This window comes from Vicia villosa, linkage group LG3 (genome assembly GCF_029867415.1).
Source record: "Vicia villosa cultivar HV-30 ecotype Madison, WI linkage group LG3, Vvil1.0, whole genome shotgun sequence".
Lineage (NCBI taxonomy): Eukaryota > Viridiplantae > Streptophyta > Magnoliopsida > Fabales > Fabaceae > Vicia > Vicia villosa.
In genome coordinates this window covers 20528559-20547963 of record NC_081182.1, presented here as the reverse complement: position 1 = coordinate 20547963, position 19405 = coordinate 20528559, and the positions used below count along the sequence as shown (strand labels likewise).

General features: G+C 36.8%; 1 protein-coding gene across 4 annotated transcripts in view; it reads left to right on the top strand.

Moving 5' to 3' along the window:
- Positions 1 to 19405, top strand: part of LOC131660573 (uncharacterized) — a 46003-nt gene that overhangs the window by 20268 nt on the left and 6330 nt on the right. For all 4 annotated transcript variants that reach the window (XR_009300976.1, XM_058929831.1, XM_058929832.1 and 1 more), the window contains 17 exons: positions 4 to 222; positions 913 to 1003; positions 1841 to 1918; positions 2100 to 2390; positions 2504 to 2701; positions 2905 to 3393; positions 3669 to 3830; positions 4017 to 4340; positions 4430 to 4512; positions 4658 to 4762; positions 5344 to 5572; positions 5726 to 6088; positions 7188 to 7289; positions 16132 to 16269; positions 16637 to 16725; positions 17898 to 17980; positions 18076 to 18191. Coding sequence is in view for 3 of the 4 variants with exons in the window: in XM_058929831.1 (XP_058785814.1) it covers positions 4 to 222; positions 913 to 1003; positions 1841 to 1918; positions 2100 to 2390; positions 2504 to 2701; positions 2905 to 3393; positions 3669 to 3830; positions 4017 to 4340; positions 4430 to 4512; positions 4658 to 4762; positions 5344 to 5572; positions 5726 to 6088; positions 7188 to 7289; positions 16132 to 16269; positions 16637 to 16725; positions 17898 to 17980; positions 18076 to 18191 (3160 nt within the window). In the remaining variant the exon portion in view is untranslated. The remainder of the gene's footprint in view (positions 1 to 3; positions 223 to 912; positions 1004 to 1840; positions 1919 to 2099; positions 2391 to 2503; positions 2702 to 2904; positions 3394 to 3668; positions 3831 to 4016; positions 4341 to 4429; positions 4513 to 4657; positions 4763 to 5343; positions 5573 to 5725; positions 6089 to 7187; positions 7290 to 16131; positions 16270 to 16636; positions 16726 to 17897; positions 17981 to 18075; positions 18192 to 19405) is intronic.

The following is a 19405-nucleotide window of genomic DNA, read 5'->3' as shown; positions in this document are numbered from 1 at the left end:
TAGACTAATTAGCGAAGGAAAGCTTATGGATGCTCTTGCCCTCTCTGATCGTTTTCTACGCAATGGGGCCTCCGATCAGCTTCTTCAGCTGATCATTGAACATGCAGAAGAGATGCATTCTGCACAGCGTCAAGGATACGGAGGACGTAATATTTGGAGCAATAGTTGGCAGTATTGCTTAAGGTTGAAGGACAAACAGCTGGCTGCTAGACTTGCTCTAAGGTGTGTAAATTACTTGATCAGATGTATGCATAGTGGGTTTGTTCTTCTGACTGTCAAGCTACTATACTTGCCCTAAGGAGTATTAATAATTTCATGTTGTTGATTTTGGGAAATGTGAAACCATTCTTGAGGCTTCACTTAACAGCCTAAATTTTCACGGGAGTTGATTCATAACATTGTATCATCTATTAAAGCTTCTGACCCATTGGTTAAAAATTCAATTCATCCTTCCACAATTTCTGTAATTGAATTTGTATTCAAAGGAAAGTGGGTTTGTGCATTGTCCATGCTTCAGTATCAATCAATTTTGAATGATGGGACATGTGGGAACCTATATATTAAAATTTCACACAATACTGTCATGTTTAAAATTTGCATGTATCTCTTTCTTGATATATATTGAATAGGCAAAACTTTCAAAAGTGAATATTTATGGAAAGAGAGAGAGAACTTTTACACAACAAGGTAATGCCAAATTTCCAAATGAGATGATTCACTCCCGAGTGTGTTATGAGATATAATGCTATTTCTGGGCATCCACCTCACAGCAACTTAAGATTTTAGCAAGTGAATATATCTCTTTTTTGTTGCATGCTTATAATTATGAATTTATGATCATTATTAAATTGTGTTGTCCAGTACTTGTATCAGCCTTTGATGTCACTTCTAACTTTCTTAATTTCATAAAAGATACGTTCACACATGGGAACTAGATGCTGCTTTGGACGTTCTCACAATGTGCAGCTGCCATCTACATCAGAATGATTCTACTAGGGAAGAGGTGCTGAAGTAACACTTATTTTTCTTTTAATACCGTTTTGTTATATCAACATTGTCTTTGCATGATGCATGGATTTTCTTAAATAGTTGCTGTATCCATACATATTATGTATCCATTATCCACTGTAGATACTTGGTTGACATGCTTGGGTACATACCCTTCCTTTTATTCTTCAAATTTCTCTATTTAATGTCCAGGGCCGACCCAATGTATTATTAGTCCCAAAGCAAAATTTGACGCAAGTTCTTATAAAAGCTAATAATAAATAATAAATAATTAAAAGCTAATATTCAATTTTTATTTAAGCTATGTTTTTAATTATTTTGTTTTTCAACTTGTGTGTAAATGCAACACATGTAAGATTTCCTATAACTAATAACTTAGGATGGGATACTAATTATTTCATTGTTAAACTTAAATAACAATATTTTTTGGAGAACTCAATATCCCATTAAAAAAGCCCTTGCTTTATCATTGCTATTTATTGTTCAAGCCTCAAGTACAAGGAAGCCATGCAAAAGACCAAGTTTTGCACTAAATGAAGCAAATTAATTGTGCATTCCTTCAAGTCACGTGCTCTCTTTATGTAGTTTTGCATTCCTTCAAATGACGTGTTCTCATTATGTATTTTTGCACTCTACATATATTTAGGGAATTTGTGAAAACCTGGAATTAGGAATCCTCTGATTTTACCTTTATTGCTTTTGGAATTCTTGAACACCTTGTTTAAATGTTGTAGAAATATAGTTTTTAATATTTCTACTTAATATCTAGAAGTACCTGTACCAATTTCCATATTATTTTTATTCTTAAATGACATTATTCGTTAATGCTTAGGTTTTGCAAATGAAACAAGATTTGCAGAGGTACAGTCACATACTAAGTGCAGATGATCACTATACGAGCTGGCAAGAGGTTGTGATCTCGTCCTTGAACTGTTACACGTCTAATGCAAAAAAGCTATGCAAGATTCATCTTTTTTCTCCAGAAGTTTATATTGTTTGTGTATACAGGCTTAAATAAAACTTCGAGTACTTGACAGCTTTATCGATTTTCCATTTTATGTAAACTCAATACAAAAATCATTGCATTTCAGGTTGAAGCAGATTGCAAGGAAGATCCAGAGGGGCTGGCACTTAGATTAGCTGGAAAAGGAGCTGTTTCTGCTGCACTAAAAGTAGCAGAAAGTGCTGGATTATCAATTGATTTACGGAGAGAGTTGCAAGGGCGGCAGCTTGTGAAGCTTTTAACAGCAGATCCTCTTAATGGTGGAGGACCAGCTGAAGCTTCACGCTTTCTTTCTTCATTACGGGATACAGATGATGCTTTGCCAGTTGCAATGGGTGCAATGCAGCTTTTGCCCAATTTGCGGTCAAAGCAACTTCTTGTAATCAAACATTCATCTAGCATATTTTTTTTCCTTCTTTAATGATATAAATTTCATATAACTGTATTTTAGTGATTTTTGAAATTCTATCTTCATTTTGGTGACTGTTGAAGGTTCACTTCTTCCTGAAGCGGAGAGAAGGGAATCTGTCTGATGCTGAGATTTCCCGGCTTAATTCATGGGCTTTAGGACTTCGTGTGCTGTCTGTCTTGCCAGTGCCATGGCAGCAAAGGTGCTCTTCCCTACATGAGCATCCTCATCTGATTTTAGAAGTGCTACTGATGAGGAAACAATTGCAATCTGCTGCACTGGTAATGTAATTTAAACTTTGTTTAGATACCTTCATTAACATGCATTATTTTCCTTACTAGTTCATTTGAAAATGCTGAAAGCTAAGTATTAGGGGATAGTCTCATATATGGATAGTTTTTTGTCTTCCTTTTTTACTTGTTTTCTTCATCCTTCTTGATCATTTTTCTCTCATTCATTGTGACATTTGCCTGTATTTCTGTAGATATTAAAGGAATTTCCTTCTTTACGAGACAACCATGTAGTTACTACATATGCAACCAAGGCTATTGCTATAAGTATCAGCTCTCCTCCTAGGGAACATCGCGCATCTGTCTCAGGATCCCGACCAAAGCAAAAGGCTAAACCAGGTGCTCCGCCAAAGTTGTCTTTTACGAGCAGTCTAAGTAACTTGCAGAAAGAGGCTCGAAGAGCTTTTTCATGGGCTCCAAAAAATGCTGTGGAAAAAAATGCTCCAAAAGATGTTTATAGGAAAAGGAAAAGTTCTGGACTCTCTCCCTCTGATAGGGTTGCTTGGGAAACAATGACGGGAATTCAAGAGGACCACATTTCATCTTTTTCAGCAGATGGGCAAGAGAGGCCCCCTTCTGTTTCAATTGCCGAGGAATGGATGCTTACAGGTGACCCACTAAAAGATGAAAGCATCCGTTCATCTCACAGATATGAAAGTGCCCCCGACATTACACTGTTCAAGGTGTAGTAATGAGTTGATCTTCATATTTAATATTGTGTTAGAACTTGGAAGCCTGTATTAATAATTTGGTTGATACAATATTCAGAGTTTAGTGCTGTTGCTTTGGTTCTTCATTTAATTTTTCTACATTTCTAACCTCCAAGCTCATATTTAATTGGAGGCATCATGGGTGGGAATTCGTAGTTACTTAGTGGCTGAAAAGCATATACATGTTGTCTGTACTGTTTTTATTAATCTCATTATTTCTGCTGAATGCTTGGTTGTGCCCTTTGCAGGCATTGCTTGCTCTGTGTTCTGATGAATCAGTTTCCGCCAAGATTGCCCTTGATTTATGCATTAATCAAATGAAAAATGTCTTGAGTTCTCAGCAGATGCCTGAGAATGCATCTATGGAAACAATTGGGCGGGCATACCATGCCACAGAAACATTTGTCCAGGTATATAATGGGAACAGAGTAATTTATTGATTACAGTTTATGTTAGTGGTTAATAATGTTAGGTTTTAAGCAATATATTCATTTGTTTTACTTGCACAGGAAAGGCAGCAGCATCACTGTCAATTTGCATCGCTGGCTTTTTGCTTGTAATGAAAATACAATCATTCTGATCTGTTGCATATGCAGGGTCTATTTTATGCCAAGTCCTTGCTGAGAAAGCTCACAGGTGGTAGTGAATTTAATTGGGAAAGAAATAGAGATGCTGATGACACGTCATCTGATGCTGGTAGCTCTAGTGTGGGTAGTCAATCCACAGATGAGCTATCTGAAATCTTGTCACAGACAGATGTTTGGTTGGGACGTGCGGAACTCCTCCAAAGCCTTTTGGGATCAGGCATTGCTGCTTCTCTTGATGATATTGCCGATGGAGAATCATCTGCTCGTCTTCGTGACAGGTTGGTTGTGGAAGAACGGTATAGCATGGCGGTGTATACCAGCAAAAAGTGTAAGGTAGACACATAACCTGTCACATTTTTATTTACTAGAACTGCCACATTTCAGTTATTGAGGGTTTTAAACATAATACTGTCCTTTTTTAGATTGATGTGTTCCCAGTGTGGAATGCATGGGGTCATGCATTAATTCGAATGGAGCGCTACGGACATGCTCGTGTGAAGTTTAAGTATGTTAACTTTTATCTTTGGCGACAATACTTCAGCTCCATCATTTTAACAGCTTTGAAGTTTGAATTACTAGTCTATTTTTTATTGACAGACATAAACACAGACTTAAAATTGATTAAGTATTGTAAATCTATTTCATTTCAGGCAAGCTCTTCAGTTGTACAAGGGTGACCCTGGGCCTGTGGTTTTGGAGATTATTAATACAATTGAAGGTGGCCCGCCAGTTGATGTTTCAGCTGTTCGTTCTATGTAAGATGTTATGCACTAATGATAGTTTTCTTTCTATAATCTAGTTGGGGTTTCAATTTTTTGCTAACATTTGTAATACTTGTATTGAATATTTGCACTGTTCTTCCTAGGCGTGTGTGTGTAGCTGTCCAGATTAAATATCTTACCAGTAGATTACCTGATGTATTATGACATGCTTTCATGTGCTATACTAGAAAGCTAAAATGCTAAATATTTTTAGGGTCATGCTAACGTGTGCCCTAAGGGCACATGTTAAGGATACTATAATTAGAAAAAGTTAAATGTAATTAAATGCAATAGAGTCATATTTAAAAATTTCAATACATTGAATGCACGCGTTCCAAGAAAATATTTCTATAAATATCTCATTAACTTGTGCCCTTGGGGCACATGTTAGCTTTTCCCATATTTTTATGGTTTGACTTCTGAGTATTCAAGCTGGTTAATTTTTTTGTAAGCATTGCTTTGCAATTTTATCTGAAATAATGAGCTAAGGAAAACCAAGGGGGAAAATAGTGAATGAAGAAATCTTTAGTGATGGTCACTGCACATAAATAATATCTAATTATATTTCTCTTCAGGTATGAGCATCTAGCTAAAAGTGCGCCCACAATCTTGGATGATTCTCTTTCTGCTGATTCATATCTTAACATCTTATATATGCCATCAACATTCCCCCGTTCAGAAAGGTCTAGACGGTCTCAAGTATCTGCAAACAATAGTTCTACATATAATCGAGACTTTGAAGATGGTCCTCGGAGTAACCTAGACAGTGTTAGATACACTGAATGTGTTAATTACTTGCAAGATGTAAGTGCAATTCTCCATATCTGCAAATAATCGGCTCAAAAATGTTTTCATTATTAAGTAGCTTGCTAATGGTATATCGAAAAGGTGTGTCTTTTTTTTTTTTTCAGTTGCTTCTAAATTCAGTTTCCTAATATTTTTTTTTTGAATTTACAGTATGGTCGTCAGCATTTGCTCCGTTTTATGTTTAGGCAAGGTCACTACCTTGATGCTTGCTACTTGTTTTTCCCTCCTGATGCTGTCCCACCACCACCACAGCCATCAATCATGATTGGAGTGTCTTCTTCATCACCCCAAAGACTAGATTCTTTGGCAACTGATTACGGGACAATTGATGATCTAAGTGAATTATGCGTTAGTTATGGTGCTATGCCTATTTTGGAGGATGTCATTTCAACTAGAATGTCATCAACTACATCCCAGGAAGCAGCAGTGAACCAATATACTGTTACGGCCCTTGCTCGTATATGCCTATATTGTGAAACTCACAAGCATTTCAATTATTTATACGGATTTCAGGTAACTTTTTTTTTTTTTTTTTAACTATGTAATAACATGTGGGTAACTAAAATTGAAACCGGGGCTAAATATCTACTAGGGGATAACATTTTGTCGGAATACACTCAATACAACCAAGAAGCTCTTGAATTGGATCCTGAAATTAAGAGAGGTTGTTTCCTTCTTATATGTCTCTTCCTTAACGAGCAGAGACGTTGTTTCCTTTGAGACTGAAGACCCTTCACAAAAACCTATAGAAAAAACAACTATTCTCAAATATTCTCCAAAAATTCGTTAGAAAATAAAATAATGTGTAAAAAAATGTTTTATAATATATTGTAAAGTTAAGTTGCGACTCAATAGGTAGTTTGTTTAAATAGAGAAAAAATGTTTCAGGCCATCAATGGATTTATTGATTCTGTACAAAAGTTGCTTACCTTTTGTTGCTTACCAGAGAGCACAGGTGGCTGTTGCATCTAAACTTCCTCTTAAAGCAATTCGTTAAGGAAATCATTATTCATGTTAAGAGTCCCACATCAGACAATGTATGTTCTGAGCATGTGCTTATAAGTGGGGGCAATCCTCGCCCTACAAGCCGGTTTTGTAGGAATGAGTTAGGCCTAAATCACATTTTTTAACATGGTATCAGAGGCTGGTTTAAGTCCTGTGGGCCACCTGCTATCAAGTTTATGCTATCGGGCCACCCACCTTTTATTTCCATGCTTCAAATGTCCAATCTTTAATGTATAATCTGTCGGTTTAAATGGTAATCTAATCTTTAATGACCAACAAATTAGTATTGATAAATATTATTCTGCCATTCAACTCTATTAACAAATCTGTGAGTGGTAAACTTCTAACTTTCAAGCCGATTTTTTTTAGGGTTAAATTAGATCCAGAATTAAAGATCAACTATAAGGCTACCAAATGTCATTAATTAGTCATTTTCATATTGTTAATACATTTGTATAATTTAAGTTGGTTCTTGTTTCGCTTTGTAACCGCCACAGTTATTTGTCATAATTGCATTTAAGTTGAAGCTCTATTGTAAATTATATCTGTTGTGTTAAGTTCTTTCTTGTCGGAGATGTATTTGGTTTTATAACAGTCTTCTGTTCAGGTAATTAAGAAGGACCACGTTGCTGCCGGACTCTGTTGTATTCAGTTGTTTATGAATTCTTCTTCACAAGAGGAAGCCATTAGACATTTGGAACATGCTAAGGTATGTCCATAGTTGTTAGAATGGAATGCTTGGATGATAACATTTTAGCTTGCATGTGACATCTACATTTACTTTTCATTCAGAACTTTTTACTGTTTTTTTCTTTTCAAGTTGCATTCTTATTATTTTCAGAGTATAAGGGACTGATTGATTGAGTTTTAGTTTTTAGTTTGTAAATACTTCTTTATAAATTAGTTCTATAAAACTGTTTGAGAAGAAAACAAAATAAAAAGTTGTTTGGTTATTCTATTTTAAGATCAAAATGGCTAATAAAAAAATATATTTTTAGATGTGTCTGTAATTTCAATACTTTAAAGATTATAATGACAATGTTTCTCACATTCGGAGATCACAATAATTATTTATCCATTTATTTACCATACATATTTATATAGTTTTTTCTTTTTTTAATTTTTTTGTTAAAAAATAGTTATATAGTTTTTTAAATATCCTTTTGTTAATAATTAATTTTACTATTTGTTAGTTTTTAGTATTATTAATAATTTATGTTTGGACCTTTAGTAAGGCCCGTTAAGCCAGAATACTCTATATAAAGATATCAGTGCTTATATATTCATTATCACAACTAATATTCAGATTTAACATAGTATCAGAGCTCTCGTTTGAGAGGGGAACTAATTCTAATCCCTTAAATCTCAACACAATGAAGGTGTTGGGGGCTGCAATTAAGGCAAGCCAAATGTGCCGCAATTAGGCGAATAGGGGCGGACTACAATGAAGGCGAAAATTCCAATATTCTCACGCTCGGCCTACAATGAGCCCGAAGCGTGGACGATGTAGGGAGCCTAACACAACAAATCTAGGATAGGTTCTGATACCATCTTAATAACGTGTGGGTTGAGTCTAACTCATCTATGCAAAACCGGTTTGTATGGTGAGCGCTGCCCTAACTTTATATATATTACACAAGTCATATCTCTAAGCAATGTGAGACTAATTCTTCCCCATCAAACTGAACACAATGAAGGTGTTGGAGACTGAAATTAAGACAAACCAAATGGTGCAATTAGGAGACTAGGGGTGGACTGTAATGAAGGCAGAATTTCCAACACATACCTATTGAAGTGTGGAAAATTCTTCGAAATAGAGGCATTGAGTGGCTCACCAAACTCTTTACCGAAATTATGAGGTCAAAGTAAATGCCGGACGAATGGGGAAGAAGCTCTTTAGTTGAAATATATAAGAACAAGGGAATATACAAAATTGTGCAAATTATAGGAGGATTAAACTAATGAGTTATACCATGAATTATGGGAAAAGTAATTAAACATATACTAAGAAAAGAGACTTAAGTCACTAAGAATCAATTTGAATTTTTGCCTGAAAGGTCGACCATGGAAGCGATCTATCTACTAGGACGTGTGATGAAGCAATATCGGATGGTCCAACAAGACATACACTTGATTTCTATTTACTTGGAGAAGATATATGATAAAGTTTCTAGAGAGATTTTTGGAAAGCCCTAGAGAAGAAAAGGGTTAGGAATGCATATATTCAAGCTATCCAAGATATGTACGAAGGGGTATCGACTAGTGATGGTGGAGAGACAAACGATTTTTCCATTACAATAGATTTGCATCAAGGTTCAACCCTTACCCTTAGTCCCTACTTTTTTACTTTAATTTTGGATCTACTCACATAACACATCCAAGAGTTACCACCAAAATGCATGTTTTTTTGCAGATGATATAGTCCTACTTGGAGAGTCGAAAGAGGATCTATATCAGAGGTTGGAGAGGGTTTTTGAAACACATGACTTTCGCTTAAGCAGAAGTAAAACGAAGTATATGGAATGTAAGTTCAGTAAAAGGAGAAGTGTTTCTAACTTAGAGGTGAAAGTTGGAGTCCATATCATCCCACACGTCACACATTTTAAATATCTTTGATCTATAATACAAAACGATGGAGAAATAGAAGGGGATGTAAACCATCGACTTCAAGCCAGGTGGTTGAAATGGAGGAGGGTTTCATGGGTTTTATGTGACATAACACAAAGGTACAACTCAAAGTGAAAGGAAATTTTTTATCGGACAACTGTAAGTTCTGCTTTGTTGTACGAGACAAAATGTTGGACAGTTAAGAATCAACATGAGAAAAGTGAGGCAGAGATGAGAGAGAAACAAGAGAGAGAGAGAGTTCCACCAGCATCCGGTTTACACTGAGATTTTTCTACCTTTTCAACTGCATAGTCATGGAAGGGGTTTGGCACAAAGTTGCAGGGAAGCATAACAGGAAAACAGTAGGAGCTAAATGGGACATTTTGAGGAAGGAGAATGAGGTGTATAGGAGGGATGTGGTAACCATCTTCATCACTGATTTTGGGGACAAATGGAGCGCCAGGGATCTGTTCATTGAGTTCAAGGAGTTGGGAATGATTGAAGAAATCGTGATACCGCCAAAAAGAGATTGGAGAGGTCAAAGATTTGGGTTTGTTAGGTTCCTTAATGTGAATGATGAGAAGAATCTGGAGGTAAAAATGGACAACATTTGGCTTGAAGGTAATAAGCTAAGCGCGAATATCTCAAAGATAAAAAGGAAGGAGCAGAAGATAATCAACAACCCAGTTCAGACAAAAACTTACGAGAAGCAGCTATTCACAGATCACATGTTAAGAAGTAAACCTCTAGCTGCTGGGACTGGGGGGCGAGTAGGTTCTTCGAAATCTTACGCGGAAGCCATCAAAGGGGAAAGGTCGAAGACTTCAGAGGTGGCCATGGAGGCTTGCAAATCGCTGTTCTACACATCCAATGAAGCGGAGAAGCAGAAATACAAGAAAGCTAAGGTGGGTGTTACAAGAAGAGCGGGAGATGCTTTTGCAGTAGCTAACAGTTTAATGGTTGAAGGTATATTCACCATCTCTGCTACTGCTCTGGGTCCTAACCTGTGTCTATTAGAGGAGAGCATAGAAGGAGAATTGGAGACTTTGCTACAAGAAGGGGGGGAATGGTCATCCTTTTGGTTTGAGGAAGTTAGGGATTGGAGGTTATCGGATGTAGAATGCGCAAGAGTGGCTTATATCTCCATCTTTGGGGTTCCCTGTTTCATCAGAAATGAAAGATTCATGGATATCTTGTTAGCGGACATCGGCAAACTCATGAATCCCCAGATTTTGAATACTAAAAGCAAAAGATTGGATGTAACTAAAGTTATGATCTACACTAATCACCTGGATTCCATCAGAAACAGAGTGAGAGCCTGTGTTGATGGGGCTTGGTATAACATTCTTATCATTGAGGAACCCTTCTTGGAATCGGAAGAACCAGAAGAATCCATCTCCAACACCAGCTTTTCGTCGGATGGGGAAAGCCTCCCGTCTTCTCAGGGATCGCACGGCGGAGATGATGAACCAGAACGGCACCGATCGAAGCATAGCCCTAGGAAACTTGGGAATCTGTACCGAAGCATTAATGGTGATGTTGACAAGGCAGAGGTTACCCAGAAAGCTGCGAAAGAGGATATACGGAAGGGGTTTGGGGATGAATCTACCATTAATTGCAATGAGCTTTTTGAGGATAAAACCAACAGCCTTTCAGATCTTATCAGCTACTCAGATCCTATTTCTTTGAAAACTTTAAGCAGAGCAGGGGAAGAGCCGCAACAGGTTTGTGTGAAAAGTAAAACAAATAACAAAGTTGAGATAGTGGGGCCCGCTGGTTTATTTATTCACAATAATTCCTTTATTTCTCATTCTAACTTAAATGAGCTGGCGGTGGAGAAAAAGATGGAAGAAGTCAAGGTGAGAGAAAGGGGTCTTTTAGTGGGAAAAGATATAGTAGCTGAAGTGGAGCCCATTAGAGATGCAGATAGGACAAAATGTGATACATTTTTTGAAGTACCATTAATAGAGAAGGTGGCCCACCATGATAATAATGTGAGCCAAGGAGAGAGGGACGTTAATGTGTCTAAGGAGGAACATGGTGCATGCATTTTCGGAAAGAATCATATTTCATATAACAGAACGAAAGTCACAAAAAGAATTATTGTTCCAATGAAGAAAGCGATCAAAACTAAAAAGAAGAAGGAAGTGAGTAATAATTGGAACCAGAATCTTTGTTTCGATGATCATTGTCAAAAGGTGAAGAATTCAAAAAAAGCTAGGAGAAAGATAAGAGAGGTGTTGGATCTTGGGGAACCAACAGAAGACTTCATTTATCCAGTAGAGACTCGTCTACAGGATGAGATGGAATCGACTTTGAAGGGAGCTTCTCCCCCATCCAAGCAGAACAAGCGTTTCGCAAAGTCGAATTACTTATCAGGAGGCCTTCCCTTTTCTTGTGATTCAATCTCTAGTGCTGATATCACAAACTGTAATAAGAGACTATCTAATGGAGTGCTGAACAAGGCAGCTGAGGGGTTATGAAATTCAATGGTTAAGTTGGGCATCAAGAACATTTCTGACAATTTTGATCCTATAGCAAAACTGAAGGAAATGGAATCCAGGGACCACAAAGGGAAGTTGGTGATGAAGGGGACCAATAATCACGCACCTCCATGATTATTTTTTCCTTAAACTTGAGAGGTGGAGGTAGCCGGGCCAAGAGGAAGAGAGTCGGTTACCACATTCAAAAAGGGGATGTAGATATTTGCTTTATTCAAGAAACAAAGTTAAGTGGCATAGATTTTAATGTAGTAAAAGATATGTGGGGAGACGTTCATGTTGAGTGGTCATATCTGGATGCCATCGGGGCGTCAGGAGGCATTCTTACGATGTGGAGAAAGGACCTCTTCACCCTAAATTTCAGCTTTAGAGGGGAAGGCTTCTTGGGTCTATGTGTGGAGAAGGATGGCAAACTCATTTATTTTGTGAATGTATACGCTTCTTGTGACTTAGCCATTCGAAAAAGAACTTGGGATAGGTTATGTGCTTTCAAAAACAACAACTTTAAAGGATCTTGGTGCATCGGAGGAGATTTCAATTCTATCTCCTCTTCTGAAGAAAGAGTTGGGACGTCATCTCGAAGTTATAGGAGGGAGATAATGATTTTCAAAGAGTTCATAGAGGATATGAAGTTGGTGGATCTACCTACTATAGGAGGCAAGTTTACTTGGATGAAAAGTAATGGCAAGACTATGAGTAGGCTAGATAGATTCCTTCTATCGGAAAGTTTTGTTGAAGATTGGAAAGTGGATGGTCAACACATTGGTAAGAGGGATGTGTCCGACCATGCCCCAATTTGGTTGAAAGACAATAGAAAGGATTGGGGCCCTAAACCCTTTAAATTCAATAATATGTGGTTCAAACATGAGGAGTTCGATAATTTCGTGAAGGAGGAGTGGGGAAAGATTGATGTCAAAGGGAGGGGGGACTATTGCATGGTCGAAAAGATGAAAATTCTCAAAAACCGGATCTCTTGGTGGAACAAAACGGTCTATGGGTGGATAGACCTAAAAATAGACATAGATGGAAAAAAGATGCACTCTTTAGATAACAAGTTTGTTCATTTTGCAGGTGACGTTCCGGAAGAAGTGGTCATGGAAAGAATAAAAGTGGTGGAGGATTTTTGGGATAACATTAACAAGAGAGAAGGACTTCTAAGATTAAAGTCAAGGCAACTTTGGCTTTCCGAAGGAGATGATAATACTAGATACTTTCACAACTCTCTAAAAGAAAGAAGAAGAAGGAATTCTATTTGCTCCATTGAGACTTTAGAGGGAAGAATGGAAGGGGTCGATGAAATAAAAGAGTTCACTTTCAAACATTTTGAAAACTTCTTTAAAGAAGAAACCCTCTTAAGGCCGGAGCCTACCGGGATCGATTTGAATTCTCTAACTTATGATGATTCTTTGGACCTTGAGAAACCTTTCTCCGAAGGTGAAGTGAAGGAAGCCATTTGGTCGTGCGATGGTAACAAAAGCCCGGGGCCGGACGGATTCTCATTGGAGTTTTACAAAAGGTTTTGGCTTCTCCTCAAAGTAGATTTGATGAAGTGTTGCAATGACTTCTACCTTAAAGGTACTCTTGTAAAATCCATTACTTCTTCTTTTCTCGCTCTTATACCTAAAAAGAAGAATCCGCAAGATTTGTTTGAATACCGTCCCATTTGTTTAGTGGGGAGCATTTACAAGATTATTGCTAAGATGTTAGCGGCAAGATTGAGAGGAGTAGTGGACAAGTTGGTCTCTTCCAACCAAACCGCTTTTGTTCCGGGTAGAAGCATGATGGACGGGGTCTTAATGGTTAATGAGATTCTTGATTGGGCTAAAAAGAAAAAGAAGGGGTGCTTATTACTCAAAGTAGATTTCGAAAAGGCGTATGATTCGATTTCTTGGAATTATCTTAGGTGGATTTTGGTGAAAATGGGATTTGGCAAAAGATGGATGAAATGGATGGAGTCTTGCATTTTTACTAGTTACATGTCCGTGTTGGTCAACGGTAGCGCAACAAAAGACTTCAAGGTTCAAAGAGGATTACGCCAAGGTGATCCTTTATCTCCTTTTTTATTTGTTCTTGCTATGGAAGGTTTAACCGCTTTAACTAAGAAATCGGTGGAGGTGGGAGACTTTAAACCTTTCAAGTACGGAGAAAATGACTTTGTGGACATCCTTCAATTTGCGGATGATACCATCATTATAGGCGAACCCACTTATGATAATCTTTGGAGCTTGAAAGTGTTGTTGAGAGGTTTTGAGTTTGTCTCCGGTTTGAAAATCAATTTCCACAAAAGTAATCTCTTCGGAACTCACATAGGAGATTGGTTTTTTAAATCGGCCACAACTTTCCTCGTTTGCAAAAAAGGATCCTTTCCGTTTAAATTCCTTGGTATTTGGGTGGGTGAGGGAGCTAACAAGAAAAGGGTGTGGAAGGAAGTGGTTGACAACATCAAATCAAGACTTTCAAAATGGAAAGGTAGAAACATATCCATTGGTGGAAGGGTGACTCTCATTGGATCCGTTCTTAACGCTATCCCTATTTTTACTCTATCTTTCTATAAAGCTCCGAGTAAAATTGTTCATGAAATAAGAGGTATTCTTTGCAACTTTTTGTGGTGTGGGAATATGAAAACAAGATGCATTCATTGGGTAAAGTGGGAGAATGTTTGCAAGGCAAAAGGGAAAGGAGGGTTAGGTTTAAGAGATGTGGGAGAAATGAACAAATCTCTTCTTCTTAAATGGAAGTGGAGAATTTTGAAGGAAGACAAGGCTATATGGAGTCGATTTTTAATTTTGAGATACCTTAACCCGAAACTTAAAGTGTTAGCTTCTTGCAAGGACTCTTTAAACCGGGAGGATTCTAGATGGTGGAGAGACATAATTCTTAACGATTTCAAAGAGGATGAATCGGAAGATGGTTTTACCAATTGGGTAAAATGTGAGTTAAAGAACGGTAATAACATTCCCTTTTGGCATAGTTGTTGGTTGGGTGATCAAACTCTCCGAGCTTCCTTTCCGTATTTGTTTGAACGGACAACCAATAAACTAGGTGCGGTGGACGATCTTATCATTTGGAACAACGGTGCCATTTCTTGGAACTTGGAAGCTATTTTTGGTAATGATCTTTTGACTACTCCGGTTCCGAACTTTTCTTCCTTTAATATTCTTGGCACGGGCTCGGTTCTTGGGAATGAATTGAGGGATTTAAAGGAGCTTCTAGATGGAGTGGTGTTGGACAATTCGACAACGGATGAATTCCAATGGAATCTAACCTCTAACGGAACTTTCTCGGTGTCTAGTGTATCGCATTTGGTGTCTAATGCAAAGAACCTAGCTTGGCCAACTCCAACCATCATATTGTTGGATGTTATTTGGAAGACAACCATTCCGGCAAAAATCAAGATATTTTCTTGGAGATTTTTCATAAAAAGACTACCGCTAAAAGTTCTTCTAGCAAATAGAGGTGTGTCTAACTTTCCTTCCATTGATTGTTCTTTTTGCAATAGTCATCCGGAATCCTTGGAGCATCTTTTCTACCAATGCCACGTTTCAAATGCGGTATGGAACAGAATTTTTATTTGGTTGGGTAATGAGGTTGCTCTTTCGTTGGAAGAGTTCAAGAGCTTTGGGTGTATCCAAGACAAGGTGAAAAATACCAATATTAAAGCTTATCTAAATACAATTTGGTTGGCTACAATATGGTGCATTTGGACTATGAGAAACACCGTCACTTTTGATAACGTTCTTTTTAGCTTTGATGAGGTGATTTCTAACATCATGTATTACTCTTGGAGATGGGTTTGTAGTAGGGAACCATCGCGTAGGATTAATTTTTATGATTGGTATAAATTACCATTATGTAGTAACAACAATTACTAGTGTATTCTTGTTGTAAGGGTGGCACCCCTAGTGCGATTTCTTATAATCATTGCTTATTAAAAAAAAAGAATCAACATGAGAATAAAGTAAATGTAGCGTAAGTGTAGCTGAGATGAGGATGTTGTGTTGGATGTGTGGTAAGATTAGACATGATAAGATTATAAATGTCAATATTAGAGAGATTGATAGGGTATGACCGACAGTAAAAAAGATAGTGGAAAATATATCTATGTGGTTTGGGCATGTAAAGAGAAGACATGTTGATTCTGTGGTAAGGAGAGTAGACTAGATGGAGATGAGTCAAACGGCTAGAGGTAGAGGAAAACCTAGAAAAATTATAAGAGACGTTATTAAGAAAGATTTTGAGATTAACGATTTGGATAGAAGCGTGGTCCTCGATAGAATATTATGGGGGAAGTTGATCCATGTAGCCGATCCCACTTAGTGGGATAAGGCTTGGTGGTTGTTGTTCAGATATTTTATTTTTCTACTATGCATCATTGCTTTTAAGCTTGTTTCCATTGTTCGATTTTATGTCAGTAATTATGTGTTTTTCTACTTTTCTTTATAGATGCATTTTGATGAAGGGTTATCTGCAAGGCACAAAGGTGGGGAATCTACCAAACTTGTCACAAAAGGTCTTAGGGGAAAAAATGCAGCTATTACTGAAGAAGGTCTTGTCAAATTTTCTACTCGGGTATCCATTCAGGTAATTCGATATTCTCAAACCCAATACTGAAATGATAGTGCTTTGATGATTAATCCCAACTTTGAAATTCCAAATTAATGACAAACTTACCTTTGCTAGATGGAAAGTATCACATCTTTGAATGAAAATGCAAATATTTGAGACTTCTAAGTCGTAGACATGTTTGTGTTGGAAAATTTTGATGTTACAGTATATCATCTCTTATTTCAGAAATTCCTGGGAAATAATCCTGATTTTTGGTCTTGGTCATGCTTTTTGGAAAATCACTTATTTTAGATGCTTTGTTGTTCCATATATTCTCATGAGTTTTGTTATTGACATCCTTTGTTTACTCCTCATAATTTCTGTCAATTTGTATTTTTTGTAGGTTGAAGTTGTTAAATCCTTTAACGACTCGGAAGGAGCACAATGGGAACATTCACTTTTTGGAAATCCCAATGATCCAGACACTTTTAGGTTTGTATAGTTGCTAAGCCTAATTACTTGGTAACTTTGACCATTCATTTCTCTTTCTTGGAGTCAGTTTGGGATTTCTTCCATTTTGTAAATTTATTACTTTTAATACCATTTTTAAAATAAACTCATCTTGAACTTGACAACCGATTTTTTAGAGAAGAAAAAACTAACTACAAACTGATAAATCTAAAAAATCAAACTGACTGTTGAAAGCAAATGCGATTTTATATATTTAAGACACCTCTTTGGGAAAAATCCTCGTGGGCTTGAAGTGTCAGCAGTGCACAAGACCACCTTACCTTGTGGTGAACTTTATTTATTTAGGAGATTTAGGGGGCGTTTGTTTTAAGGATTCATAAATGGTTCAGGAATAAATTGTCCAGGAATAGAAATATGAAGATTTAATTCCTGGGTATTTTTCTAAAAATGTGTTTGACATATTATGTGAAATTTTATGGGAATGAACATTCCCACCTTCTACTCATGGGAATAAAAGCATAGGAATTATGGAAGTTATTTTGTTCCAAGGAACATTTATTCCTGAGAATAATTTTTTCATAACCTTGTAACAACCATGGGAATAACTATTCTATCCATATATTCCCGGGAATGTAATTTATAGACTTGAAACAAACACCCCCTTAGAGCTGCAAGGGTTGATGTCATAGTGGCTCTAATATTATATGTTGAGAATAATATTGGTTGTATTTTATTATGAATAAAGGTGCTTTTTTTATAGGAGAAAATACAATCAATCAACTCCTTAAATATCAGGAGAGATATAAGGAAAAATAAACATAAAAATAGAATAATTGAAAAAGGGAATAATATATCATATTTCAACATTATATTGTGAAATAGTTATCTCTAGCATACGCTGTTTGGTGAAAACATTTGCATGGAAGAACAACTTATAAATTAGTTTGGTGAAAGCATTTGCGTGGAAGAACAACGTATAAATTATGTCATCTTAACTTTTTTATATGATGTAATTTAATATATAAATTACAATTTTTAAGTTATTTCTGGTGCTAATAATTATCATAGTCCTCTCAGCTAAAGGTTCAGTCAAATTTCTCCATATTCCATATCACATGCATTCAAATGTTTTTCTGATTGTTTAATGTACCAATAGCTATTACTAATGCTCATTCCGTTTCTTAACATTTTAGACGAAGGTGTAAAATTGCAGAGGTTCTTGTTGAGAAGAATTTTGATTTGGCATTCCAAGTGATTTATGAATTCAATCTTCCTGGTAACATTGATAATTTACTCTCTACTGTCTTGCTGTTTTAACTGCACAAACTGTTATTAGCATACTTAGCTAGATAATTTAATTGTAATGAGCAGCTGTCGATATATATGCTGGTGTTGCTGCTTCTCTTGCTGAGAGAAAAAGAGGCAGCCAATTGACAGAATTCTTTAGGAACATCAAGGGCACAATAGATGATGATGACTGGGACCAGGTAATCTAATCACATATTTACTTTTTCTCTTCTGCTTGAAGAGGTCTTGTTTCTACCTAACTTTTAATATGACTTGTAAGTAGCTATAACTCTTTTAGAATGTTTTGATTGGTATAAACTTTGACGAATACTCCCTCCGTCCCAAACTATAAGAAAAAAAATCAGTTCACACTTATTAAGAAAACCAAAACATAAAAATTTGGAGTATGACTGTCCTTTTTTTAGAATAAGTTTCTCAGGAAGAGGAAGATGTAAAAATGATTTTCATTGGTTATTTATTATGGAGAAAATGGGAGGGAGAGCAAATGAAATGCAATCTGCATTCAACTTCATCAGAATAAGTAAAAGCAATTTTTTGAAAGAGATATGTTGAAATACGAGAGACTAAGAGACATTTGAATAAACCGTGTGTTTTGTAAAGCACTACGGAGACTTTATTATATAGAGAGATTACAACTAATTATATGATATAGTCGATGTGGGACTATTCTATATACAAATATTATCAACACTATATATTTACAAATATCAACACTCCCCCTCAAGCTTGAGCATATAAGTCAAATGCACCAAGCTTGCCACATATATAACTAGTTCTGGGACTTCGTAAAGATTTTGTAAACACATCTGCTAATTGATCATTGGAGTTGACAAAGCTTGTGACAATGTCGCCTGATTCAATCTTCTCTCTGACAAAGTGACAGTCTATCTCAATATGTTTGGTCCTCTCATGGAAGACTGGATTTGAAGCAATATGCAATGCAGCTTGATTATCACAAACAAGTGTCATTGGTCTTGCTTCTTCAATTTGAAGTTCTTTGAGCAACTGTTTTAACCAAATGAGTTCACATGTTGCCATTGCCATGGCCCTATACTCTGCCTCGGCGCTTGATCTTGCAACTACATTTTGTTTCTTACTTTTCCAAGATATAAGGTTTCCTCCAACAAGTACACAATACCCAGAGGTGGATCGTCTATCAATGGGTGGCCCTGCCCAATCAGCATCAGAGTATCCAACTATCTGAGTATGTCCTTTATCTTCATACACGAGGCCTTTTCCCGGAGCACGTTTTATGTATCTCAGAATTCGGACAACAGCATCCATGTGTTCTTGGCAAGGAGAATTTAAGAGCTGGCTTACCACACTAACTGCAAAAGAAATGTCCGGACGAGTGACTGTGAGATAATTCAACTTTCCAACCAATCTCCTATAC